Source organism: Pollachius pollachius (genome assembly GCF_949987615.1).
Source record: "Pollachius pollachius genome assembly, chromosome: 1".
Classification (NCBI taxonomy): Eukaryota; Metazoa; Chordata; class Actinopteri; order Gadiformes; family Gadidae; genus Pollachius; species Pollachius pollachius.
In genome coordinates, this window is record NC_136934.1 from 13472574 (window position 1) to 13486484 (window position 13911).

At 40.5% G+C, this 13911-nt stretch overlaps 2 protein-coding genes across 2 annotated transcripts; both read right to left on the reverse strand.

The window, feature by feature from the left end:
- Nucleotides 1-3626: 3626 nt before the first annotated feature.
- Nucleotides 3627-9310, reverse strand: cdc45 (CDC45 cell division cycle 45 homolog). Its single transcript, XM_079734748.1, has 18 exons — nucleotides 9170-9310; nucleotides 8955-9014; nucleotides 8569-8661; nucleotides 8327-8464; nucleotides 7896-8042; nucleotides 7747-7805; nucleotides 7618-7666; nucleotides 7453-7514; nucleotides 7308-7358; nucleotides 7066-7185; nucleotides 6779-6910; nucleotides 6456-6554; nucleotides 5828-5989; nucleotides 5500-5638; nucleotides 5307-5390; nucleotides 4894-5012; nucleotides 4569-4645; nucleotides 3627-3988 (listed from the first exon to the last, which is right to left on the reverse strand). The coding sequence occupies exons 1-18, from the start codon at nucleotides 9218-9220 to the stop codon at nucleotides 3924-3926; spliced, it is 1707 nt and encodes a 568-aa protein (XP_079590874.1). The 5' UTR covers nucleotides 9221-9310; the 3' UTR covers nucleotides 3627-3923.
- Nucleotides 9311-9430: 120 nt separating this feature from the next.
- On the reverse strand, nucleotides 9431-13672 carry plpp5 (phospholipid phosphatase 5). The gene is made up of 8 exons (XM_079757743.1): nucleotides 13536-13672; nucleotides 12921-13058; nucleotides 12710-12818; nucleotides 12472-12562; nucleotides 12210-12273; nucleotides 11987-12111; nucleotides 11621-11791; nucleotides 9431-11447 (listed from the first exon to the last, which is right to left on the reverse strand). Exons 2-8 carry the CDS (start codon nucleotides 12989-12991, stop codon nucleotides 11278-11280), a joined length of 801 nt encoding a protein of 266 aa, XP_079613869.1. The 5' UTR covers nucleotides 12992-13058; nucleotides 13536-13672; the 3' UTR covers nucleotides 9431-11277.
- Nucleotides 13673-13911: the final 239 nt, after the last annotated feature.

The window sequence follows — 13911 nt, forward strand, 5'->3', positions numbered from 1 at the left end:
TCCCAGTATGACTGGTGGAAGGGGCAGCAGGCAGGAGTCAGCTGTTGTTCTTTGGTGGTTTTCTATAGCTAATCCGAGCTGGAATTTGTTATTGTTGAAAAAGAGGTGCCAAACCGCTGAAATGGCTCTGGAAATTACAAATCTTAATAAAACTGTAAGGGAACGTTTTCATAAGAGGGCTGGGAAATCGGTATCGACAAAATATACAGCGCCACAAAATTCAGATTTTATCTTCATCACATAACCTACGTGGGAATGACCTGGGATTTTCACTGTAAATTCTACTGTAACTCAAACCAAAAATAATTAAGTGTCAAGAATCACAATACCTTTTTTCCATTGTGATAACAAAGATATAACAATAGGACAAAATGGGAACAAAATAAAAAAGGAAGTAACATTGAAGAGTTACACACTTAATTGACTATGTTCCGTGCCAACTCCACTCAGCAGATCTGCCAGAATCATCGCATATTAAGGCCCCTTCTACTTTTCCAACATGTATGAAGCTCCAGTAAGCTGATACTGAAAAACAAATATCTTCTGCAAAATGTAGATATACATCGTAAATGAGACAGAGGAAATATTTGCACTCCATGAAACTGCTGATTGCAATGATTGTTTTTGTAACTGCACGCAATCAGAGTTAAATGTTCAACTTTGCAGAAGCGAGTTGCATATAAAGTTTTGCAGTTTATAACAATCTCATGGCTTGCTGTAGAGCAACACAATACTAAAATCCCCGAAAAGAGTTTCATTGCTGGGGAAACATAAATGATAGGGGCTGGAATTTTTTGCATCCATCGTGTTAATATCTGGCAGATCCACTGCAACCAATCAAAAATTGGCTATGTTTAAGTTATAAGTTATGTTTGTTGAACTTATGGTGAACAGCAAAATTCCAAAAGCCTTTTGTCAGGCAGGCCTGAAATATATTGCCCAGACTAAATAGGGAGTAGAATCATTTAAATGGGCCAAGTGGTTCATTGGATAGAGAACAAAGTATTTGACATTGTAAAACTCTTTACAGAGCATCAATTGTGAGCACTCATGTTATTCAGTACACTTTGTCTGATATAGTATCCTCAGCCACAACCGCCCTACACAACACCACATACATTACACCTTTCACCCAGCCCTGACAAGCCAGCTAATCCCTCAGTGAGAAAAGGCAACATGAGCAGGTTAGCTTAAGACCTTCTAAATGTACAATACCTCCTACACACAGTGACATTATGTTCGCTTGTGTAGCATGTGTTAGCAACCGCGTGCATGTGCGCATTTAGGACCTTGTGCAGGCCGCATTCCTGAAGTTCATAGTAGCGGAAAGGGCAGCGGCCCCACTACACAAGAGTGGGGGTGGGGGGGATTTACTGATGGAGGGCAGGCGGTGGAGGACGGAGCAGCCGACTGGGGTAGGGGGGGCAGGGGGGACAGAGGGAGGCTGGGATGGGCGAAGCAGATGGAAAGAGGACCAGTAATACAGGACGAATGGGAGGAGAGTCTGCACAGGTGAGTAAACACAAGTACATGCTGACAGCGTTGTCGATTTTCAAACATGCAAGCTGAATGCAAGCGGTTAGTTGTCCTGCTTCAGCACACCTGGGCATTCCATGGAGAACATTGGAATCGAACCAGCAGCCCTCCAGCTCCCTGTTTCACCTCTGGACCTGTAGCCTCCTCACACACGCACAGAGCGGTTGTGTGGTGGGGCACCTTCGTAGGGCGACGCGGGAATGATTAGAATGATAAGACGAGGAGGTGTTGCCACACAACTCACAGTTTGCTGATTCTCAATATCGCCCTACAACATCGACCGTTCAGATCTGATGGTTCCCCTTGGACGTGCCTCCACATAAATTGTATCCACAGAATTATCCTTTGCATTGCTGTTTAAAAGAGTATAATTAAGATAAACTTCACAAATGAATATATTACTTTGTTTCCATTTATCTATAATTATCTAATTTGTGAGTATAAGTTAATGGATGAGTCAAAGCAGAACGTCTTTTGCTAAAGCTACCCTTACTGGACAGCTCCGGATAAACAGAGTTTGTCTTGGGGCTTTACCTTTTATTCATTGTTATTTACTGCTCACATTTACTTTTCATTTCACCTCCACAAATACAATTCTTGTAGTTCATGGATGACTCAAGAAACTCATACTCGTACAAGATGTGCTGGTCATGCAATATAAAACAGTACCGTTTTTAACCATCTCCCTATAGCCTCCAATATATAGTTACATAAATTGTTCATTCGTGAATGCAGGGAGTCAATAAAAATAAATCTGAAATGCCAGCCTTTATTTTATAAATGGATGTATCATATGAATATCATAATTACATTTATACAGTGTGGTCCATAAAACCTTTACAAATTCCATTGTACAGTCTACAGTGACAAACTGCATCCAATGAAATAATGTCACAGACAATGGTCCAGTTTGATTATATCATTCTCCTGAATTTGTATCAGGCATTCAACACATATGACGCACACACACAAACAAACAGAATGCTGATGATAACAAATAGCTTCTCTCGCTTCAACACAATGACGCTATCAGCATGTTCCCTCTTCTCTGGCGGACAGAGAGTTCAGCCTTTCCTGTGCAGCAACTCAAGCGTCCAGTGCACCGAGGGTCGCGACTAAATCCTGATCCAGGGGCGATAAGGGCCTTAATTAGGCTGGATCCCACCCTTCCAGCTCTGCTCTGAACCAGGCTCACATCAGCACCAGGAAGCATGGCCTACATTCTCCTCCTATGTGGGCCAAGGACACAGATTCACCTTTGGCCCACATCGAAAGACAGAGCTCAAGGGAAACATTTAAGCCCACGTCTTAGTAAATACAATCACTTGGCTTACTCAGGAACAATTGTAAAAACAGTGGAATGCTTCAGTGATTAGAACATGTACGCAATGTAGTGAATGGACAAACTTGACCTTTCAAGTGTTTTCAGAAATCTAGAATTTCTGAATATCCTCATGGATGCAGAGGGTTGCAGAACTGGAAGTAGTAGTAGGGTAGTGGGAGCAGTAGTAGTAGTAGTGAGTTCAAAAGTTTAAAGTTTGATTCGAGTAAACAATATTAATTGCAAGAGAAGTGTGTGTGCGCGTGCGTGTATGTCTGTGTGTGACAGACATACACGCGTGTGCGACTGTGTGACTCACTGTCCGCCCATCAACTTCCATTATAAAAAAAATGTAGAAAAAACGTTGTTGAACACTAAGCCATAATGTCCTTTAAGTGCTGAAGATTTCGATCGTTGAATGGTTTCTGTGGCTGACAGAATGAAGAAATAAAAGACCAAAAAAGGGGCGGAAAAATAATATTTCAAATCTAGCGTGAATGCTGATACAGCATTCACTCATAACAAGCATGAAAAATGAAAAAAAAATCAGGAGCATTTGTTGAATGTCAGAAATTGTTTACTGGAAATAAAAATGGGGTAATGCAAATATATTCTCATTGATTTAATGGTAAAACAATGTGACTGCAAAGAAATCTGTAATTTCTGACCAAGCTAGAGCAAGGTTGAGATGATGGATCATTAAATCACTTAAAACAAAGATGTCTCAGTCTTAGTTTATTTAAATGTAATTTATTAAACCATGGCGGATGACACTAATATTCACAGAGAAACTTATTAAGCACCTTATATACAAATGACTTAAAAGCATGATTAAAACACTTAAAAGGGAGAAGGATAAAACAAAAGTATAAAACACACTGTACAATATACACAGACAAAACCTAAAATTGATGTTGTACCTCCGGGGTTAGCTTGTATAGGTTAGCAGCGACAACATTGCATACACTCCGTGACAAACCAACATCTTCTGGTCACCAGCTACAAGCACCCTCTGCGTTCTTTAACCAATCTCCAATTAATATCCTTATTACAATGTTTCAGGTGCTCATGACAAGAGTGTGATCAGTGCATCCAGAAACTTGGTCCTGTCCTCCATCTTCAGCTCAATGACTGGAAGGCAGAAGAGAAGTCCAATTATGGAAAACTGTGGCCTGTGTTTTGTATTGCATGACTGTGGCAAAAGCAATAAGCTTTTTGATTACAATTTCTTTCCAAGTCAGGAAAAATATGATTTTCTTTGATGAAGATATAGCATGTCTGAGTGATTTGTGTATGTGCATTGGAATATTAATGCCAGTTACAAGACAGGCTTCAAAAGTCTGGATAATTGGGATGAACCCTTGAGGTTAACCTCGATAATCGAGTTTCCAGACTGTAATAGGAAGGGAACAGCTTGCCTGCCCCCTTGTGGCCAACACAGAGCAGCACCCAAAGTCACAGGCAAGGACAAACACCAAGTGGATGGCATGGTCATGCAATACTCTGCAACTTTGCCAATAGACACATTTAACTGCTCACAATAATCACTTGCGCCAAAATAAAGCATATAAAATAAAAAATGTAGGATATAATATATATTTATTAACTTTTAAGCCTTTATCTTTTCATTAGAATGCATTTCGCATTGTGACAATATATAACACTATAACATAACATAATAACGATGACAAAAGACAACAGCATCACTTACTAGAAGTGTCGAAGTGGTCATGGAGGCTTCTGGAGCTTGTGCTCTCTGCAGCTTTCTCAAAAGCCCGGCCGAAGAAACTAGAAGACAAAAACAGAAATCACGACTGATTTAACCCATTTAAATATAAATTAAAATCCATAGATTCCAAAAACATTTCAACCTCAATAGAACTTCTGTTAGGCAGGTACCCCAAAACAACTGATGAAACATTTCAATATCTAAACATATTCTGACCTTCAGCTTTCCTATAAAAACTTACATTCTCAAAAGACCCCATGTTGTATGAGAGAAAACCCCATGACCCTGCCCTTCTGAGCGATCTTACTTCTTCTTGTCTGATGTATCAGAGTCCGGTGGGATCCCCAGAACGATGACGGTGCCCTTCTCCACGTCCAGCGGGGCGGCCATGACCAGGGGCAGCAGCTTACAACGCTTGTTCCTCGTCTGGCATCACGCAGCACAGAGAGTCAGAGAGGCAACTGAATTCATACAGATCTTATCACTGTTAGTTAATATGAGTGGACCAGTTGACCTCGTCCACCCTCTCTGCCCAGTGTAACTCACAAACGCGTGACTTTAGAGGGATGAACTACACCGCCCATCCCTCCATTCTATATAAAGTGTTCAAGAATTACAGGCCCCACCTTTTAACTTTTCCCATGACTGACCATAATTCTATAAACATCTACCCAATGCTCATTGCTGGAGTCAGTTTCTGAATGTCCGTGTAGTACTTACAGAGCTAACAAAAGCTTTCAGGAGATACTTGCACAGCAGCGTCAACGCCATGGGTTTGGAGAAGAGCCGTACATCTGGAGTTCCCTTATGAGGCATGAGGAGGAAAGAACAGTTCAATAGCGCGTATTCAAATTGGAAGAAAAAGCACCTGAAACAGCCAAAGTAGAAGGCGTGTAGGAAGACATGGGGGTACCTCCATGAGGTAGCAGTAGAGGAATGGACCCTGGGACAGGATGAGGTTGGTACAGATGCAGCTGGCCACAGTCTGTTGGATGGCGATCAGCTTCTTCTTAGCCAGGTCAATGCCCAGGTGAAGACGTTCCAGGTTACTCCTTCAAAGAACAATAAAAGACCCATTATACAAAATGGAAGGGTTTAGTCATGCTTGGTTGACACAGGTGCTTAAATTCAAGAGCTTTTTTACATTGCTTGCCATGTCAATGGTCCAAACAAATTACAGATTATCAGAATGATCTCTTGCTCCTCCATTTCAGAAGCAAAAATCGATCTATGGAACCAACCTAGACAGACAGTCGAGGGCCTTGATGAAGTTGTCACTGGCACTCTCATCCTTCTCCGTGCTCTCGAGCAAGGCAGCGGCTGCGTGCACCACGTCACTGGCCAGGAAGCGATTCTTGAACCCAAAGTGGACCCCAAACGTCTGGATACGGATGTCCTTCATGCTGCCAGGGACATTTTGATATGAAAAAAGGGTATTAAAGTTAGGGTAGGCAATTCGGAGAAGCCAGCCAGAGAAAGCTACATTTTGAAAGCATCCAAAATGCAACCCCTCCGATCAGGGCCCCTTCCAAAGCCACTCCCCTAAAATACATGACTAGCTCGCTAGCTTTAAAAATAGGTCTTCCTAGCCTGCTTGAGGACTCTGATCATCAGCAATGAGCACACTGACAGAGTGAATACAGCAGGTAGCTGGGTATTTATGCCTGCAACAGCCACGGATACAGAATATCTTTCTTTTTAGGTCAGATCATTTTATTTTTTGGACTGCTGTTGGTATATGAAGAGAATTAAAGCAAAATCATGCTTAAAAAATAAAGTTGCATACTCTTGCAAGCAGTGTGAGGCCATGTGAATAAACAACTTGCAAGGAATAATTCAATATATCCGTTGTGTTGGTCCAACCCTTACCCGTATTTGTTGGATGACTCCTCTATGACCTCCCTTAGGTTCTCTTTGATGACCATGTCCATGGAGTGGAACTTCTGTCGCACCTGCTTCAGGGGTAGACTGGAAAGAAAAAACACATGGCTTACACTAGATTGAAGCATTCCCTCAATACATAATTTAATCAAGCTTTATGAAGCCCTTTTTGTGTAAAACTACAGTAAAAAGAGCTGAACAAGGGAAACCAAATGAAAAGAGCAAAAGATTGTTTGGAAAAACAATACAAAATTATTCAAAAACAAATCTGAATCAGAGTATATATTAATCACAAGGAAACTGAGACGTACCCCATGTCAGCCAGAAACTCCTGCAGTTTCTTCTGGCCATTCAGAGACCACAGCTTGAAGTTGCAGGAGGTGTAAGTGGAGTTGCAGATGCTTTCAAACAAGGACCAGTGTTGGTAGAGAGTGAGACGAAGACTGTGGCATATGGTTAGGGAGAACACAGGAAATTAACATTTGTAAGGGAAAGAGAAAGAGACATTTATGTAGTACGGGTATGGATGCATCTTGCATGATTGTTATGCAACTCTGTGGGATTCAGTGTATGGCAAGAGGGGCGGCAAAAAGGATACTCGTATTCAAAGGAGATCCTCATGCAGTCGATGGAGAGGGAGTTGTCCTCGTCTTCGTTTCTGTGGTTGTGGCGGGAAACGTGGCGCTGCATGGTCGCGATGTCTGTGACGTACTTCATGCTAAACGCAGACCGTATATTTCATTGTAAGAAAAATGGAATCACCAAACATTGAGGTACAGCAATTGCATTATCTCAGACCGAAACCAGTGATTTAAATGTATATTAAAAAATAATTCCTACTGAGTGATTTTGTCATGAACCCACTGGTCGGTCAGTCCGATTACAGCCCACCTGTAGAAAGACAACAAAATGCTCTCAATGTAAAAACCGCAGGCATGTCTTCTCCTTTCCAAAAACATGTGTTCCTTGTTTGGAAGCCACTTACCAGAGCATGTCTTTATTATCTTTCGTCAGGACCCACGCCAGTTCAAATATTACCAGGGAAGCCTGTCAAAAAAAACCAATGTTATTTAATATTTGTACAATATATACACAAACCATAATCAGGTCCCCTTTCAGTTTGGATGTCTATAAATGTTTAAAAACTCACAGATGTCCCGTGGTATTCATACTGCTCATAGTCGAACAGTATCTCTCGTCTGTGGGAAGAATTCAAAGTTAGCCATCATTCCAGAGAAGGCTACATTTTAGCTTTCATAAAATTAAAAAAACACTTTACCTCCGTGCCTCCCATTCCCTCTTTGCCCGTTGTCTTTCGATCCTCCTCTCAACCGCCCCCTGAAAGGTTACATGATTACAGAACTTTAACACCTTTAGCAATGTATACAAATAAAGCCCAAGTATCAAACTCTTCCTTCGATTCTGCACCTCGTCATATCTCTTGCGCTTCCCAGCAGGCTCTGAGCCGCCATCGCTCTCATTCCCAGAGTCATCCGCCTCTTCGTCTTCATCGCGAAAGATGTCGTCGTAGGATGGGACGCCGAGGTCATCATCCTGTTTGATCAGCAGCTTTATCTGAGGAAAAAGAGACGGCTTAACAATCCAAACCTGCACCTGTAGGGTTTTACAAGCCTAGGTAATAAATGGACCAATACCAAATGTATACATAAATACTTAAAGAAGGTAACAGACTGACCACAATAGTCAATCAGTGCAAACAAATAAAAAATATGAGGAAGAATGAATTGAGACTTAATGCAGAAAAAAATTGTCTCAGATTTTGCTTATTCCGTGCTCCATTAATAATGCCATGCAGAACAGTGGATACCATTATATTCTATAAACAGTATTTTGGCCACCTGGGAGTCATTGTAAACATTGACCACATCCACGGGCCGGTGAGTGTCACAGATGAAGAAGATGGAGTCGTCATCTGGCTGCAACATCTCCAAAAGGTCGACATTGGCTCCGCAGTTCAAAAGAACAAAATACCGAAACTACGGCAAAAAAATAAACACATTATCATCCAAACCATTATTCACCTGATTGTTCACTCATAAAGAAGTTGTAAAAGGTTAGTTTTTTAAACAAGCTTCATTACCTGCTCTTTGTGCTCCAGGAAGGCAGTGCCGAGGTCCTGCCAGCCTGTAACTGGTACCAGTGTGTACTGAACCTGGTCACAGTGGAACAGGGCCTGGAAAAGAGTGTGCACAACTAAAAAATTGCCAGGAATTCCAGTTCGTTTCAGAACACCAAACCAGCCATTGACAAAATAACATCAATTCTTACCATATCACAAGTAGAGCTTGTTTGCAATTCATGCATTAGTAAACCCGAGTTGAGGGTGAAATGGGCTGTGTTATTTTCAAATGCTGTCATCATTTACTGTTTCTCAAGAAGCCAAACACCTTTCAAACATTCTCCCGTGGTGCTCATACTACAATGAACAGGAATACTTTTCAGTAGCACAGCAATACTTTACTTTACCTGCAAGACTTTACAAGCGCAGAGGGCATCGATATCTGTTGCAACCAGGAGGGCTACTCTCTGGGGAAGAGAGACTGCGTTATCTCCAAATGCGCAATAACAAAATTCCAGAACACTTGAGATGAACACATTTAATGTTGGCAAGATAACGCTACAAGCTGTCAACAAAACGTCCAAACATTTGACCTGTTTGCTCGATAAAAAACAACTCTCACCTGGTTTATAACAACGTCATAAAACTCCTTTCTGATATCCGTTACAAACATTTCAGAATCGGCTTGATTGCTTTAAAACCGAATTAGTTATTTCGGAAGAGTTGTTGAGCTAAACAGCTGTCGTATAGTTCCTTGTTAAAAATATCGCGCCAAATCCCCACGTCATGTCCGGTCACAGCTGCTAGAGGAAGTCGACGGTTGTAAATGTTGTCATTTGATTGGTTACAAATAAATGTATAACTACAACGCTGGGACTATATTTAGACGTCACTTTATTTGACACAATTTATTTAAAAACCATTCACCGAAAGATTCATAAAAATAAAATAAAAACCCGGTAAGCAGATGCTTTCGCCTACAAATGATCAGCATGCCAAAAACAGTTATTTTCAGCTCCCCACAATGATGGCAAGAGACTGTCCCAGGTCTTTATCTTAAGATATTTCACGGAGAAGTCGCATTGGCAAACCAAAGTGAATAAACCATTTTATTAAATGGTATTTGGACGTGCAAAATTGTAATTAAGATGAGTTAAGTGCAAGCATTATAATTAATATAATAACCGCAAATACAGCCTACACATATTACCATGTATCTCCAGTAAATCCCACATACTAAAAATAAATAAAGCAATGAAAGATTCACAAAATAAATTAAAGAAAACCTATTTCCCTGTAAACTCCAACAATCATATCGTAATGAAAAATGTCATTTTTTGTCGTATATTATACCTTTTCTTTAATAAAAAGAATGACCATGTACCCGTCAAAAATTGCAAAATTTGCAACAAAAAACAATTACATCTAATCATAATTTTGCTACTACTTTCTATGTTTGACAAACAATGCTTTCCTTTGTGCGATGTTAGCTGTTTACAAAAAACTATAAAATAATGTAGGAAATAAAGGCACAAATTAGTTTTGGTCCAAAAATTTGGCCAGAGCAAAATGCTTCAACCCATCATAACTTAAGCTTGTTTCACATTGTTTCACATGAATAAAACATGATGTCATAAGAACCTCTGCTCCAATAGCTACAACTGGTCATTTTAAGTTATATAAAACCAGCCTAATGGACAAAAAAAGATTACAAAGAAGACTAAAAACCTTAACCCTGTTTGGCTATGGACTGAGGTGCTCACACTTTACAATCACCGCCAGCCAAATGATATTGGTATGGTGAATGGAAACCCCCAGCAGAATTGCTATGGGTCTAGCACCAGTTCCCTGGAAATTGTAGGGCTTTAGCAAGCGCTACCCCACACAGGTTTGTGAGAAGGTATTTTCCAAAATCAGTACGTTCTCTCCAACCGACTAAAAACCAAAATTTACTATTTACAGTTAACACCTCATTACAATATATTTGCGAGGCAAGATTACAGGTGTCGAACAGTAAAGAAGACCAATGCCTGAGATGATTGATAATACAGGTATGCTATTAATTTTCTGGCCCTCGCTTAACCAAATTACAGTCTAACCAACTTTGACAGTCGCTTTGTGTGAACATTCCACCACAGAGCATTTAAAAAAAAGTTCCTTGAACAACGACAGCAAGTGATATAGTGGTCGAGCTATGTCCTTAATAAACCGTTGTACATGATAATGTTTTCAGATGTTATAAATTTCAAGGTAACATTCAAAATGTGCGCTGTAGACAGAAAAGTAGGGTATTCAAAACAGAAGTGTAATGATACAATACCATTTCTCGGTAAAAGACATAGCAATAATCGTTCACTAACATCATTCGTTTTGGAGATGAATGGCCCCAATGAAAACCTCAGATATTGACTTGATAGTGAAATTCAACATTCTCCCCATTCCTATCATAAAAGTTGTATTTCAACCCTGCATCCATAGAAATAGTTTTAAATACACTGTTTAGTGGAGTTGGCAACCTTTTAAGAAGACCAAAGCAAGAACTAAAATGGCATTGAACTAATTCTAGAATCGTTTGAGCTGATCAGCTCAACTAAGTGATCAGGTGCAACAAATAATATACAGTATATATTTGTTTAAATAGATGCACAAGTCACAAGGTGAATGTAAATGTGGGTGTAATCCTAAACTAATCCTTTGAAAATTGTCCAGTTAAATCCAGTCCAGGCCAGGTTATAGGGGCAGTAAGTAATTTGAGTTTGCCAGCTTGCGCTCTTGTGCAGCAGGTAAAGTCTCCCTGTGACGTAGGGGCCTGTGGCTGTCCTGGTCCTGGAGGGACGGGTAGTGCTGCCTGTAGCACAGCCAGGCGAACGAAAGGCCCAGTAAAGAGCCCACCAGCACATCTTACACAGGAGAGAAAACAAACACACGTAGAGTCTCAAGTTTCAATAGTAACACATTGCTGATAACAATTAATGCCATTAATAATAATGTACCCTGATTGAAAGTCATTACCGTTTCAAATTTGACCATAGAGAATCAAGAGGACTTCAATACTTCAGACTTCGATACTCACCCTGCCAGTGGTGCTTATAGTCACAGGTCCTGGAGAGAGCGATCAGGCTGGCCAGCAGTAAAGGGGTGAGGAAGGCACACAGTCGCCACGCTCTGCCTTGGCCCCCTTTGTTGAAGCACCGCAGTTTTCCCCCGATGTACAAGGCCGTGAAACCTAACCCTGCAAAGGCAACTGAATAAAGAAAATGTATATTAAAGACACCGTGGAAATAAGAGAGTTAAGATGAAGTGACCAACAAACAACAAGGAATAACTGATAGAGACCCCGGCCTCTCCTTTCCTTATTAAAATAATTTAATGTGTCCTTTTTTTAAAGAAATGATGCCATAAGAATTCATATGATATGAAAAGGAGTGGCAGCTCTTACAGGATGAATGGCCGCTGGGGAAGCTCTTCCGGCCTTCGATCACGGTATCTGGGTCACCGCTGCACTGCATCTCCAGGTTCATCTGCCCATCTGGGAAGCAGCGGTAGAAGAAGTCTGGTCGCGGCCTGAATTAAGATTAAAAGGGGAAGGATTCTTTAAATCGTCTATTTTATTAAATAGGGTCCTGCAGCAAAAAGTGATAACTTTAGATGTATTTATGTACCTGCCAACCACCAGCTTAATGGCATTTGTAAAAACCCCATTCAACACCAGCGTTAGAGTCACAGCTGTGGAAAGGTAATATTGTATAAATCAAAATTCTATGTTGTTATTTTCCTTTTCATACATTGGGTGGGAACCAACATTGGAACATTCAGAATTCTTTGTTCCATCAGTTAAACCAGCTCTAACTAGCTGACTGTGCTTTCTGAAAAAATTGAAATAATGAAATGCTTGAGGTTATCAAACAGCTGTTCCTGTCCTACCAAGGAAGGCTTCCTTCAAGTCTCCCTTCTCCTTCCTCTGCAGGATGGTGAAGAGGAGGATCACAATCATTGGAGTGAAGCACGCCACACTCTGATAAAGAAAAGCAATCAGATGCATTTCAAATCGAATATGCATAAAGTTGGGAATCAATCAATTGCTCAAAACATTGCTGATAACGTTCAATGACTGCTCTGAGGAAAAAGCTACCATCACCAACACGGCACACACAATACTCACAAACATGAGAGTTGTGGGTACATGGTCTCTGCCCACACGATGGTACTTATACAACCACATCTCTTCAGGCTGAATTTCACGGATAAAAGGAGCAAGCTTCTCGGTAAGGCTGAACGGAGTGAAAAAAAACGGTGACTGTAAAATATTGTGTACACAAAGACATTGTTTTTCAAATGGAAAAAAGATTAGAAGTCAGGCTAAATATACTTACAGAAACACAAACAAAAGCAGAGTTCGGATGGAAACCTCAGAGAGGACCCCTCGCAATAGTTTCCCCTTCATGTTTTATTTTCTGGGAAGACTAGACAACGGCCAGCATGTCACCAGTCACAAACCAAGTTATCCCACACTAACAGGAAAGAAAACAAATGCTGTGATGACAATTGTAAATACTGATGAGTCAGGAAATAAATGAAAAGGGGCCAGAATGTATGGATTTTGTTCAGAAGTTTGCAGGCATAAATTTTACTTTACTTTAGCCATGGATGAATGTTTTTGACATGCATATGTAGCCATTATTCGACAACTAGAGCTAGCTGGTTTCCTCACAAAGGCCGACTACAGAAGGCAGTTTTTACCCTGAAAGATCTTTGTAAAAATAGGAATGAATGACAATAAACGTCTTTAGTTTTGAAACTCGTTCCGGTCATTCTACAAATAGAATGGTGGGTTATTTCCGGAAAGACACAGTACGGATCTATAAGTGAGCTAGCAACACAACATTAGCCAACTAGTAACATCTGTCAGACTAGGCATCTGGCCTGGTTTTATTTCCGCGTCCCACAATGAGAATCATGCAGCATTACACTTTATCATCATCACCAACCTTGAACACCGCCGCTTATCGCTTTATTCAGCTTATCATATTGATGGCATCGATTAGGCACTATATTGTAATCTCGTGCAATGAATTCCAAACAAGGATGCCACCGCGGCATAAATAACAGCAATGGTACATAGCATGACACTTCTGGTTTAAGATTTTCAAAGTAAAAGCACATGTAATTAGTAACATCCGGCGTCGTGTTAACGCTGGTGAGTTGGAGGGCAAGCAAAATGTACCGGTTGCCAACTCCATCAGTCAACAAAAGGCATATCTGAGTTATTTTATTTGTTATTTAGTCATTTTAATAAGTATATTATCTTGTTAATCAATTTTCTGTGTGACCTTCTTGGTAGATATTCTAGATAAGGAATTAAAA

Excerpts from the sequence above, each read along its gene's own strand:
- cdc45 (XM_079734748.1), bottom strand. The coding sequence starts at position 9,220 with ATGTTTGTAACGGATATCAGAAAGGAGTTTTATGACGTTGTTATAAAC. Across the intron at positions 8,662-8,954 it reads GCGCTTGTAAAGTCTTGCAG|GCCCTGTTCCACTGTGACCA; the intron begins GTAAAGTAAAGT and ends ACTCTTTTCCAG. Across the intron at positions 7,359-7,452 it reads GATAATAAAGACATGCTCTG|GTGGGCTGTAATCGGACTGA; the intron begins GTAAGTGGCTTC and ends GTCTTTCTACAG.
- plpp5 (XM_079757743.1), bottom strand. The coding sequence starts at position 12,991 with ATGAAGGGGAAACTATTGCGAGGGGTCCTCTCTGAGGTTTCCATCCGA. Across the intron at positions 12,274-12,471 it reads CTTGAAGGAAGCCTTCCTTG|CTGTGACTCTAACGCTGGTG; the intron begins GTAGGACAGGAA and ends ACCTTTCCACAG. Across the intron at positions 12,112-12,209 it reads ATTAAGCTGGTGGTTGGCAG|GCCGCGACCAGACTTCTTCT; the intron begins GTACATAAATAC and ends ATCTTAATTCAG.